Here is a 12,348-nt window from a genome sequence, read left to right as displayed (position 1 = left end):
CAAGAAGGCAATCACCGTGAACCTCTCTCTGCCCAGCTCTCAGTCATTGAGCGGCTACAACGTTGCTAATGCCACCATGCCAGGTGAAACCGAATCAGTCATGTTCAGATATCGTAACAGCTGAGAATATCATTTCAGAATTGCCGCAAATGAGGGAACAACGTAAATGTGACTTGAAGACACACGTCTAGAGCTGAATGTATGCCTGAAATCCCACCATCAACTTCTTCCAGTGTAAAACTGACACATTGGGCTGGGTATTTCTGTTGCAAGACAGGCTATTGTCCTCTTGATGATAATCTCACTCCAAAACCGAAGACTGTACTCACCACCATCTCAGCCACAAGGTTTCGGGATGACGGAGTTGTCAATGGCCTACATTAAACCATAGCACTCACTCGAAGACATCCTGGATACTCGATTACGGAATCATGCCATGTCAGAGCACAACCCATTCAGCGACAGTTTGGCGTCACTTGCCTTCATTCCCCGTGCGGCATCCCATTGCCTCCTGCCAAATATGAACTTCAGTTGCGACATAAGCTATCAGAGACTTATGAACTAGTATTATCGCTCTCTCGATGGCACTCGTGCTCTAGAAAGTAGAGTGTGTTCCATTATAATCCAGCCACGTATGAACTTCTTCATCTAAGCAAGTTCATTATCAACCACCACTCCTCTCTATCTCAACCTTCAAGTTATATGCTCTGAATAAGAAGGCACTCATACCATCCAGTTGTGCCAGTACAGGTCATCACTGAAATTAAGACAACGCCAAAGCAACCAAACCTTCCAACCCAACAACCCCAGACAGCGCCATTCCCAAGTAGCCGGTCGGGCCCTCTCCCACGGAAACTCCGCACGAGCAGGCAGCACACAGCTGGACCAGGGATAAAAGTAAGTTGGTTCATGGCGGCAACCACCAAACGTAACCAACACTCGGGTGTGCCGCGCCAAGTCGCCTGGACACAACCACTCAGTGGCTCAGCATCCGAGACATTGGACGATTCCCGCAGGCCGCGCCTCCTCCGACTTTAAAGAAAAACAGGGGTCTTACTTGACGACTCGAGGGTTACTTAGGCAGCAAGTCGGGGACAGCAGGGAAAAGCAATAATGGTATCGAAAAGTTCAAGTGTTGTTCATGTCTGTGTTTGTGTCACATGCCATTCTGGTATTGGACTCGCTTGAATCGTCAAACACCCAGATCGACTTCATTATCCGTCATACCAAGAACTAGATCCTTCCCAGAAATCAACGCCTGCAAACCACCCAGAAAGTGATGCCACTGAAAACAAGGTCCGGCCGTCTATCCCTGTCTACGTACAAGGCAATGTTGGCCCCCCAATGGCCCCCACCACCACATTCAGGAAGGCGGTGCTCCAGCTTTGAGCATCGCCATCTCCGGCGCGGTGAATCCATTGCCCAAGTATGCGAATCGGTTCTGCTTTGCATTCTCGTACGTGTACTCCCAGTCCTCGCCCCTGAATCGCTCCAGCAAGCGGATGAAGTGCATACGGCTTCCAGGATACAGACCTGTCACAGGGCCGTTGACCTCGCCTTGCTTATACCAAGATCTGCATCCGCCCGCAAAGACTGTGCGAGGCATGATGGCTGAGATATGCTCAAAATAGTCCTCCACGGCCGCTTCAGACGGGGCAATAGTCCGTACGCCTTCCGTCTGGCATTTGAGGATGGTGTTGGCGATGTAAGTGGCAATGTGCTCGCTAAGCGTGAAAACATCACCCTGCACAACAGGTGCATTAGGGCCGAGGAACTCTACAGCAAGCAGGATGATTAGCTTCGAAGCGGTGAGCGCGAGGGAAGGCCGACTTACTGAAGAAGTTTGGCAGACCTGCAACGGCAAGGGACATGTATGCTTTAGGTGTTTGCTCGGACCAGATGTCCTGCAAGTTGCCGTGTCGACCGACTAAAGGGAACGATGGGAGGAACGATGAGTCGAAGCCAGTGGCGCAGACGACAATGTCAACATCGAGGATCTCCCCAGTGGCCAATTCTATGCCTTGGGGCACAAACCTCTTGATGGCGTCGGTGTGAAGGGAGACCCGGGGGTCGTGGAACGATTCGAGATATCCAGGGGCGGGAGTGAGCCGCTTACATCCAAGGGGAAAGTCGGGTATCAGTTGCTTGCAGAGCTTCTCATTTCCCTTGAGCATGGCTGTCATGAATTCCTTGGTTTTTCCCAGAGCCCATGCCTGTTGAGGGCTTCCAGCAATGAGCGAGATAGCGAACTTAATATTGGAGTCCATCTCGAGAGTCTTTGTAAACTTGTTGTAGAACGCCGGGTCCGTTTTGAACTTTTCGATTGTCGCCGCTGAGAATCGCTCGTTCTCGTCCATCTCGATTTGGCTGAGGAGAGCTGCTGAAGGTCCCATCTTCATTGTGGCAACCCGAGGAGGGATTATCAACGTTGGCGTCCGGATAATGTGGTGTAGCTTCTTCACGTCTGCTTGCTGTAAGCTGGCTGCGTCGCCGTGATAGGGGCGGGATGTACTCACGTGGTCTCATTGCTGGGACAATCTGGACACCGGATGCACCATTTCCAATGACTGCTACTGTCTTGTTTGTATAGTCAAAGTTCTTGGGCCAGTTTGCGCTGTGAATAAGGGTACCCTCGAACAGCGAGATGCCCTCCACGTCTGGAAATCTCCATTTACTAGGCAGGTCAGATGTAGGTACAGATGACAACTTGAATGACAATTTACGTACTTCAAGATACCAGTTGCGTCGATAAAAAAGTTGGCATAATCTTCAAAAACGGCGCCAGTCCCCAAGTTCTTGATCTGCAACTCCCACAATGCCTTGGACTCTGACCAAGCCGCCCCGATGATCTGATGCGAAGTCTTGATAAAGGGCCGCAGCTTCTCGTCGTCGCATATTTGGCAAAGGTAGTCCTCAATCTCCGCCGCGGGGGCGAAGAAGCTCGACCAGGCCGGATTCGGTCTCCAGCTGAACTGATAGTTGTGGCTCGGTACGTCGCACTTGCACCCGGGGTACCGGTTCTCGAACCAGGTACCCCCGACATTCTCGTTCTTCTCGTAGACCACAAGCTCGTACGTCGAGGCACCGAGAGTGTTTCTCAGAGTACGGATCAGGTTGATCCCGCTTGCACCGGCACCGATCCCGGCAATGCGAATGGGCTGCGGAGTCTCGAACGGGGCTTCCTTCACTGTGTAGGCGGTATTGGTGCGGGTAGGTTGACTGGATCCGCTACCCTGGGCGTCGACATGACGAGATAGTTGAGGGAGTTGCCGTGTCATTGTGGAAGCTGTTGGTTTGTGTGTCTGTAGAAATATCTAGGCAGAGAATAGAGGAGAAGAAGGGACCGGTTTATATCTGAGTTGAAGTTGCCAAGGGGCGTTGAGTCCCGAGGAAGGCGCCGGTGAGTGGCTGCAAGGAATCTCTTTCCGAACAAGCGCCTTTCTCCTGCTCGCTTGGTGGAGATACGGTTGAAAGAGAGGATGCGGGCGGTGACTGTGGACTTTTGGCAGGTGTAGCGCGGCGGCTTGTCACGGAGACTAGCCAATAATTGCAAAGGAGCGTCTACCTTGGAAGAATGGGATGAGACAACCCGAAAAGGGCCAAAGAGGAAGAAGCAACGAGTGAATCCGCTGGCGCAGGATCCAAGAGACGTTGTCCCTGTTAGTGACAGGCAGAGTCCGAGGTGAATTCTACCATGCCTCCGCGACTAACACCAAAAACCGCACCACCTTAGTGTGGGAGCTACGAGCTGACGCAACACAGCTTTCTTGTCAAGAGGTACACCTACCTACATAGACTTTGACGATAGAAAAGAGACAGCTCACATGAAACAAAACGGTGGATTCTACGGATAGAGAGGCGCCAATGGATATGGGTCCTCTCAATTGGGGGTTCATGTCGTAGGAGCCTAGGAGGGGTCTGCACCGGGCGTCATTGTTGGTCGATTTACGACGGGCAGGTTATCAATCCTGGCTGGTGCAACGGCACATGGTGTGGCTGCACGTATCCAAACGACTTTGGAACAAGGCTGGTCCATGGCCAGAAGAATTGACAAAATGGGTTGTCTGCACGTCTGCTAGCTCGTTGCGGTCAAGCAAGGTCCGATTAGCAAGAAAGGGTCCCGGGCTGGACCGGGTCGTAAACCATCCAACCACGACGGGAGGGGAGAACCGGGCTGAGAGGTGTTGATGGCATGGATCCAAGTACGGTGAGTGGCGAATCACGACTCTTGCCGCACTAGAGGATGGAGGCTTAGGAGCCGGAGCGGGATCGTGGTGAGTGCCGCGGACGGGGGGGGTGGGGGCGATATGGAGCGCAAACCGGGGCGTATCTACGGATAGAGAAGCTGCCATTCTTTGTGGTTTGACCCCGGCATTTTCCTGGAAGCAAAAGACGATGCGGTCCAGAGGTTGAGGATGGGGATGTTTAGCTGCCGACCATTCTGTCAGCTTCATTGTCCCTTGACGAGATCCCAGCTGACAAAGGACCGAAGAACGGGGATATGTGATGCCTGATGGAGTGGATCGCCGAGAGGAGGAATCGCGAGTGCCGGGTCCATCGTCGATCGGCCGTTGGTATGTTCGGCGCCGCATGGGTAGAGATGGTGGGATGACGGGAGGGGGGGCGGCATCCTCGCGCGTTTGCTGACCACTGAGACACGAGATCTCGTTTGAAGGAGCACAAAGCTCGAGATGCACCAGATCCTCCGGGTCTTTAAGATGCGGAGATGCGTGTCTGTCTGGCAGGCATCTGCAGCTGAACCCATGAACTACTCTGGCAGCGGCTTGCAGGTCGTCATGGGCTCATGGCGCCATCAACGGCCGCTGGCTCTTCAGCTTGCGGGGTTTTTTATATATTATATATAACGTGGTTCATCAGTCAGCCGGCCGGACCAGTCAGCCGGACGTTTTTTTCTAAACACACTTATGTCCAAACCACTTAAACCTTTAACGCGTAAAATCTCAACAACCATAATACCAATCTACACCCAAGAAGACAAAGTCATACTTACGATTGAAGCGATCCGATCGACACGCGCTGCAGGTAATAACTTGAGCATTTCGCATGCCGCAAAGACCTACGGTATCCCGAAGAGCACCTTAGCCGATAGAATAAACAACCGACCGCGACGCGAACAAACTCAACCCCAACAACATAAACTCGATCCGATCGAAGAGAAAACACTTCTCCAATACGTTATTGAACAGGATTACAGAGGATTTCCTTTGCGCCTTAGCGGTGTGGAAAATATAGCCAATCTCCTGCTACGAGCGCGTAATACCGAGCCTATTAGCAAGCGATAGGCCAGGCGGTTTATGGACTCACAGCCTGCTCTGAAAACAAAGTTTAATCGTCCATACGATTATCAAAGGGCTCTTCAAGAAGACCCAGAGGTTATTTCAAAGTGGTTTGTATTATTACGCAACATGATGACCAAGTATGGAATCCAAGAGGAGGACCTATATAATTTCGACGAGACTGGCTTCATGATGGGCATGATCACCGCGTCAATAGTGGTAACACGCGCCGATCGACGCGGCAAAGCAAAGTATGTCCAGCCGGGTAACCGTAAATGGGCTACAGTCATTAAATATATCAATTCGGGCGGGTGGTGCATCCCTCCGTTCGTGATCGTCAAGGGCGCATATCACCTTACCAGTTGGACCACAGAATCAGGTTTTCCGGGCAACTGGGTCATCAAGCCCACTGCTAATGGATGGACGGATAATCAGACGGGTCTTGACTGGATTAAACACTTCGACAAACATACTAAGAACCGAACTAAGGGCGTCTACCGGATGCTCATTATGGACGGCCATGAGAGCCATTTATCGGCCGAATTCGACGATTACTGCAAGTAGAACAATATTGTAACGGTCAGTATGCCTGCACATTCGTCGCATCTATTATAGCCATTGGATATTGCGCTTTATTCGCCTTTAAAATGCGTATACGGTGATAAAATCAACCTATTTACCAGAGCCTCCATAAATCACATTACCAAGTCTGAGTTCTTTATTACCTTCCACCAGGCCCACAACAAGGTTTTTAATGAGGAAAATATCAGGTCTGCTTTCCAAGGCGCTGGAATTTCACCATGGGACCCAGACTATGTCATCAAAAAGCTTGATGTGCAGTTACGGACGCCTACACCTCCTATGGCCAACCCTTCAACACCACCACCTTGGCAGTCGCAAACGCCCTCTAACCCACAACAAGCCGTCTCGCAGTCCAACTTTATCAAAAGCCGGATCTCTGCTCATAAAGGAAGCTCACCGACACCAATTATCGCTGCAGTTGAGCAATTGTCAAAGGGTGCGCAGGCAATGGCGCACTCAATCACTATTTTAACTGATCGGCTTCGTACCCTTGAGGATGCGAATGTAGCACTTGCTAAGCGTCGGAGGGCTAAAAGGTCGCGTGTGCAGCTTGGAGGGGCACTTAGTATAGAGGAATCTCAGGGTTTGCTGGAAGAGAAACAAAAAGGTAAACGTCCAGCACCTCGAGAGGATGAGGAGGGGGGTCCATCAAAGAGAGCCCAGCCGACTCGGAGACGCTGTGGTGCGTGTGGTAAGACTAGGCATAATACACGAACCTGTTCCAAAGATGTCGAATCATCAGGAGATTCTGATAGCGATAACCAATAATTGATTTAATGCGTTGTGGTTGAGAAATACTAGATGTTGTTGTGGACGTGGGAAAAAACGTCCGGCTGACTGGTCCGGCCGGCTGACTGATGAACCACGTTATATATAGTTAGTATGAAGAGCGAGTGCAAAGAGCAGAGCAGAGCATGCGCGAGAGACGCAGTCAGAGACGTGGAAGGAATAGGCTCAGATGCGGATCATTTCTCCGAACGTCAGTCAGCCTATTAAAGTTGCGGCTTTCGCTTTCGTCCTCGCCTTCGCAGCAGGGCATGGGTGTTGGGGGTTCAGGATGTAAGCACGAGACCCGAAGGCCGAAGGGGAGGCTCCGTGGCTCTGTACAGATAGATATGAGACAATCACTCAGTTGTGAACTTGTGATGCCTCCTCCCTAGTCGCCGCACTGCATGAAGCCTCTCTTGGAAGTTGTTGGTTATTGGTCTCTTTGCGACCAAGCAAGTGACCAAACAGGCAGCAGCGGTCGGCGTTGGTGCGGAATTGGAAGAGTTTTCAAATGATAAAGCGCCGATAGGGAAGAACTTCTGGCAAACAAAAGCAAGTATTCCCAGTCTTGGCCACCGATGACGACTGGCTTGATGGGGACTCGACCAATTGGTCGTTGGCAACTCTGCTAATCATCTTCTCTTCATCACCCATGTGCTTTGGGTGTGTGAGCGGTGGGAAGACGTTGTAGCTGAACTTTTGCTGGTGGCAACGGCTTAGAAGCCCAGGGCACCGTGAATTGGTTGTAAGTCCAGCTTAAACAGTTAACTTTCTGATTATACCGCCTACTACCACAGACAAGGACCCGGCAATGCAAGCTTGAATCAAGCTTAATCGACCCACTGCCTCGAAAAACATCTACCATCTGCAAGCCATCAAAGTCATTTGGGTGGCGTGAGATATCTGTCGTCGCTGGTCTTCCGATTCGACAAACACACCCGGCAGGTAAGGTAGCTTGCCTCGGTGAGGTTCCAATAAGAGACTGCGTTTCGTTTTGTGTGTGTGTGTGAGTGAACCCGCCCCCACATTTTCATAGTCTCTTTCTTGGTTACTCAACTCGCTCACCTTTTGCAGAAAGGTACGTACAAAAAATCCTGCAAATCCACGCGGCATTTCCCACCTCCAAGAAAAAATAACATGGCATCATTCTCCTTCGGCTTCGGCGGCGATGACATAGAAGACGACTCGGTCCCCGTCCCGGCCGCCGAGGCCTCCGCGCCCGCTCCGGAGCCCGAGACCCCGCAGTCCGCTACTGCTGCTACTCCGGCAGCCAGCGCTTTTCCGGTCCCCGGCAAACCCCAGCTGCCGCCCACCGCCCACGACCTGCAGGACATGCTCTCCAAGCTGCCCTCCAAGGTCGCCTTCGGCACCCTGGACGTCACCCTAGACGACGGCAACCTCATCAAGATCCCTCGTCGCGAGCTCTGGGACGTGCGAGTGCAGCTCATGGCCGAGGACGAGACCGCCGGTGACGGTGCCGATGCCGAGGGGCTCGGCAGCCACGACGTCAAGACAGGCGTCTACGAAGGTGGTTTCAAGAGCTGGGAGAGCAGCGTGGACCTCGTCAAGGTTCTCGCCAGTGGCCAATACCTGGACCTGCTCAAGCAACGGCCTCTCCGAGTGATCGAGGTACGAACATCTCAACATCTGACGCGCGTTTTTTTGTTTTGCTTGCTGGGCTCAAGTGGCGAACCGAAAGCTAACATGCCCCGCGTGCAGCTTGGATGCGGCACAGCGCTCCCATCGCTGGCTCTCTTGCAATGGACCATGAGGAATCCAGCACCGAGATCGCCACTATTGCTGACCCTGGCCGACTACAACCCGACAGTCTTGCAGTTGGTCACGTTGCCAAACTTTATCCTCGCCTGGGCTCTGGAACGCAGAGACCAGAACCCCATCCTGGAGGAGGCGTTCGCGATGGAAGACGAGCTCGAACTTACCACCGAGGTTTTGCAGCAATTCAAGGAGTTCCTGACATCTTCTCAAATCTCTCTCAATTTCACTTCCGGTGGCTGGTCAGTCGAGCTTATTGACCTCCTATATGAGACTCAGTCCAAGCTGGACGGGTCCAGCAGTTTCGATACCCTTCTTATTGGAGCGGAAACCATCTACTCGCCCTTCGCACTTGACGCTTTCAACGAGATGGTCCTTGCAATCCTCAACAGAGAGCAGAGCCAACGTAGCGGCTGCCAGTCGCAGGCGCTAGTTGGAGCGAAAAGGCTTTACTTTGGTGTTGGAGGTTCACTCGATGATTTCGTGGACAAGGCTAGGGGCAGAGGAGCAACGGTGACTCAAGTCAGGGAGGAGGCTGAGGGTGTCCGGCGAGGGGTCGTTCACTGCACACTGGGCTCATCTCGTGAATAGACATCATCATGCTAGTCAAAGCTGCCTATCATATGGAGAGGAGGCCTCTGTTGTGAGTTCGCCACCGCCACGGCGCTTTGCTTTATGCCATTTGCTCCGTTGATCCCATGGTGTCGACTACTACCCCGGCACACCAGCATATGTCGCCAAGTGCTGTCTTTGGCTAAAGAACAATGCCCGCTGCGTCAATCTTCTAAGATAAGATTCTGTCACATCGATGTGGTTTTCAGTCTGTTCTTTCGGACCTGAAAATGCTACGAAGACCCAGCCTGTGGCATGATTATTCAACATGAAATTACTGTGGAATTCGTGTGGGAGACAGTTTCTGCGGTCAAATTACAAGACCTACGGCTTGGTGAACGTTTTCAGCGGACGAGACAGATTGCACTGATTGACGCACACGGCTTTGGCGTTGCAGAATATTCAATACCTCAGTCTGATTTCCGTGTCTTGACTGAGCTACGAGCTGAAACGGCATGAATGAATTGATGAATTGACGGCTGCTACGCCGGCATTCCTGTCATCGCCGTCAAAGAGTCGTACTTACGTCATCTGAGTCGAGCCGAGGAAAACTCCGTGGTTCTGGTGCTTTTCCATTCCAGTCGGGTGTCAGAGTGAAACGCTCCCTGAGCCAGCAGGCTTGGTCCATTTCAGCCAAGACCCAAGTATAGCATGGCCATGAAGTGTCATCGCACGGCTGGTTGCGTATTGAGATACTGCGAGATCCAAGTAAGTGACTTGGGTGGAAAATAGGTATGTAAAGCATGGAGAGAGCCAAGCCTATCGCGGACAGAGCGACGGTGCGACCCCAGCGTGTATTTTCCCCGAAGTTTAAGATGCTGCTAGTTTGAGCGAGCTGCCGTATCCGATGGTTTGGTCCGATGGCTCTGTCGGAGGTGCATTTCGTGGTAAACGACTTGGATATTGACAAACTTGCTGAAGGGTTCGGACGACATCGACAGGGCATCGCAGTCAGAGCCAGGCGATGCCCTGTCGATGCTGCAGGCTTCCCGTTGTCGGCCGTGGAGCCTCTCGGAGGAGCGCGCATACGCATGGACAGGGTTCCAGTGAAAGTCCTGGGCCAGGGCCGTCAGGCGAGAGCTGTTAGTGTCCGAGTCCGTCGATTGGAGGTCAGAAGCAAGGACCATTGCGCAGAATGCAGGAACCGTGCAAGCCGTGAAATAGCGCGTGCTGGGGAGATTTGGCCAATGTTGGTCTCCACAACGGGACCCAACGGGGTGTGCATTGGAAATTGGACTCGGTGGGAACTGGGAACTGGAAGACGCCATTGGCATAGGCGAGCCTGACGTCGTTGCATCTTATTGATCGTTCTGAGGAGGCTCCCCGGTCAGTCGAATGAAAGCGAGATTGCCGCTTTGGCGCGATGACATGATGGGATGCAGCGACTCAGCGAGGCGCGTCGACAAATGGGACGGTAATATATGCAATATGTGCATGCTCCTGGCTCCTCCGCGAAGCTTTGCACTTTGGAGTTTGGATCGATGGGGCGGGATGGCAACTTGCGGCACGGATCAAGCGGGTGAAGGCGCGAGTGAAATCTTTTCCCCAGAGGTCCTCGGTAGATCCTCATCAGGCGATCCGTAGCCTGCCACGCCTATGAAGTAGGCTGTCCTGGCCGGTATTAGGGGATTGTTCCATTCCAGATTGATGTGCGTCTGACTGTCGTCGCGAAACGGTTCGGATACCAGAAGCGTGAAGGTGCGTTCTCCAAATCAGCATCGGATGATTAATTACAAAGGAGTGTCTTGGTGAACCAAAGGAAAAGGAACTTGACACGCTCGAGTACCCAGGTATCCGTATGTCAGCAGCAGGTGATCTGCTGTCCCGCGCGTCAGTCATGTCGGCGCTCCCGCCCAAAACAAACCACTGTGAGGAACGTACGGAGTATTCGTACTACGTACGAAGTATAGGCATGTTACTCTGCAGATGAGGCACAGATCTCGGACGATTGACGAACGTAAGTGTCCCAACACATCAAGGACAGGCGTATAGGTGCCGATGCTATTTTCGAGTCTTCCAACTGCCCAAGCACAGATTTTCTGTAAGGATGTATCACTCGTCAAAGCCACCATCACAAGCATCCAGCTTCGTAGGCGTCGTCACCTCCAATAGTGTGGTGGGGGGGAGCCTTAGGCTGTCTGTCATTGCCAACTCGGATCGATGATGGGATCGCAGGCGGCTCGTGACTGGTCCGCGGAAAGTAAAGTTTTGCCGTGGAGAAATGGAACACGAGCTGGAAGGGAGGGTGGAGGGATGGGCGCTGTTGGCTGCGCACGCAATTGCAGGCTGAGCCGGGCGTCAGCGGCAGCGGCAGAAGCATTCGCACATTCCCATGGGGGGCGAAAAGGGCCCTTGTCATGCTGCCCACTGCGAATCAGTCCAATGTGAAGGGCTTCGGAGGAGGGCGGCCGTTGGAAATGTGCGAGATGGAGAAGTCTCTGTCCCTCTCCCTTGCTGCGCCTCCAAAGACCCAGATCGACAGGAACCTTTCCCCATTGCCGGACCAGAACGAATGTACGGAGTACCTGCCCACTGCCTGTCCGGCCGAACGTACTTTGGGATTTGTACCCATTTGAGTCTCGACGGCGAGAGGGTCAGTGACTGGCTCGAAGCAGGTCGGCGACTGGCCGAGGGAGTTCTTGGGATCTCTTCAAGTCTTGGACCGTTCCAGCGGGTTCCAACGTGGTGTCACCTGGTGCGGCCTGGAAAGCAGGGAAGCGAGATGGTACGGCGGCATGTGGAAGATTGTGCCATTGCTGGGCGCATTGTTCGAATTGACGCCAGTGATGGCCCTGGGTCCCAGAAATGAGAACCGTCAACAGAGTCCCAGACTCCCAGGCCAGAACCGTTGAGGCCCAGACCTCTTCCAAGTTCCCTGCTGTTGCCCGAGCTGGTCGTGATCCTCTCATCGCCCCGGCCAAAATAGCCCAATAAGGAGCCTTGGGCGACTCCGGGGACGCAACCTAGGAGTACCGGGGGAGGGAGTTGACGGCTGCATCTGGGGACTGCCCTGTGGTTACACGTCGTTGAGCCTTGAGGAACCGCATATCACCCTGGAGGTGGTTAGCTTACAAGAAAGCCAAGGTACTCTGCGTGTCTGCTTTTCAGACGGTCGTCTTAGAGTTGGGACCTACCTATTTACCTTAGGCTGAACATAAGGTACCAGACGACGGCGTGAGGATGGATGGTTAAGAGATTGAGGCTTGAGCAAAGGCAAAATTCGCAGCTAACCTGGAACGCCAACACTAGTAAGCTGAAGCTGCTGCACGCAGTCGTGGCACTTTGCGGCACCAGAGGAGGCCACTGAGAGAAGCAG

General features: G+C 52.9%; 3 protein-coding genes across 3 annotated transcripts; 2 read left to right on the top strand and 1 right to left on the bottom strand.

Moving 5' to 3' along the window:
- Window positions 1–1,363: 1,363 nt before the first annotated feature.
- On the bottom strand, window positions 1,364–3,278 carry BDP81DRAFT_319936 (phenylacetone monooxygenase; the record flags this gene model as incomplete). The annotated part of the gene is made up of 4 exons (XM_060584483.1): window positions 1,364–1,776; window positions 1,835–2,464; window positions 2,517–2,674; window positions 2,728–3,278. 4 exons carry the CDS (start codon window positions 3,276–3,278, stop codon window positions 1,364–1,366), a joined length of 1,752 nt encoding a protein of 583 aa, XP_060445282.1.
- Window positions 3,279–7,527: 4,249 nt separating this feature from the next.
- On the top strand, window positions 7,528–9,149 carry BDP81DRAFT_26430 (uncharacterized protein). The gene is made up of 3 exons (XM_060582893.1): window positions 7,528–7,653; window positions 7,722–8,276; window positions 8,367–9,149. Exons 2-3 carry the CDS (start codon window positions 7,785–7,787, stop codon window positions 9,009–9,011), a joined length of 1,137 nt encoding a protein of 378 aa, XP_060445281.1. The 5' UTR covers window positions 7,528–7,653; window positions 7,722–7,784; the 3' UTR covers window positions 9,012–9,149.
- Window positions 9,150–11,277: 2,128 nt separating this feature from the next.
- BDP81DRAFT_26422 (uncharacterized protein) lies at window positions 11,278–12,117 on the top strand. The gene has a single exon (XM_060582892.1). The coding sequence runs from the start codon at window positions 11,365–11,367 to the stop codon at window positions 11,839–11,841; it is 477 nt and encodes a 158-aa protein (XP_060445280.1). The 5' UTR covers window positions 11,278–11,364; the 3' UTR covers window positions 11,842–12,117.
- Window positions 12,118–12,348: the final 231 nt, after the last annotated feature.

The sequence above is a fragment of the Colletotrichum phormii genome (genome assembly GCF_030913505.1).
Source record: "Colletotrichum phormii strain CBS 102054 chromosome Unknown BDP81scaffold_10, whole genome shotgun sequence".
Taxonomy (NCBI): Eukaryota; Fungi; Ascomycota; class Sordariomycetes; order Glomerellales; family Glomerellaceae; genus Colletotrichum; species Colletotrichum phormii.
Note: the sequence above shows the minus strand (reverse complement) of the source record. Positions and strands in the feature narration are given on the sequence as shown.

Bases quoted from the DNA above. Each gene is read 5' to 3' on its own strand.
- BDP81DRAFT_26430 (XM_060582893.1), top strand. From the start codon at position 7,785: ATGGCATCATTCTCCTTCGGCTTCGGCGGCGATGACATAGAAGACGAC. The intron at 8,277-8,366 runs GTACGAACATCT...CCCCGCGTGCAG, and splicing joins GGCCTCTCCGAGTGATCGAG to CTTGGATGCGGCACAGCGCT.
- BDP81DRAFT_26422 (XM_060582892.1), top strand. From the start codon at position 11,365: ATGGGGGGCGAAAAGGGCCCTTGTCATGCTGCCCACTGCGAATCAGTC.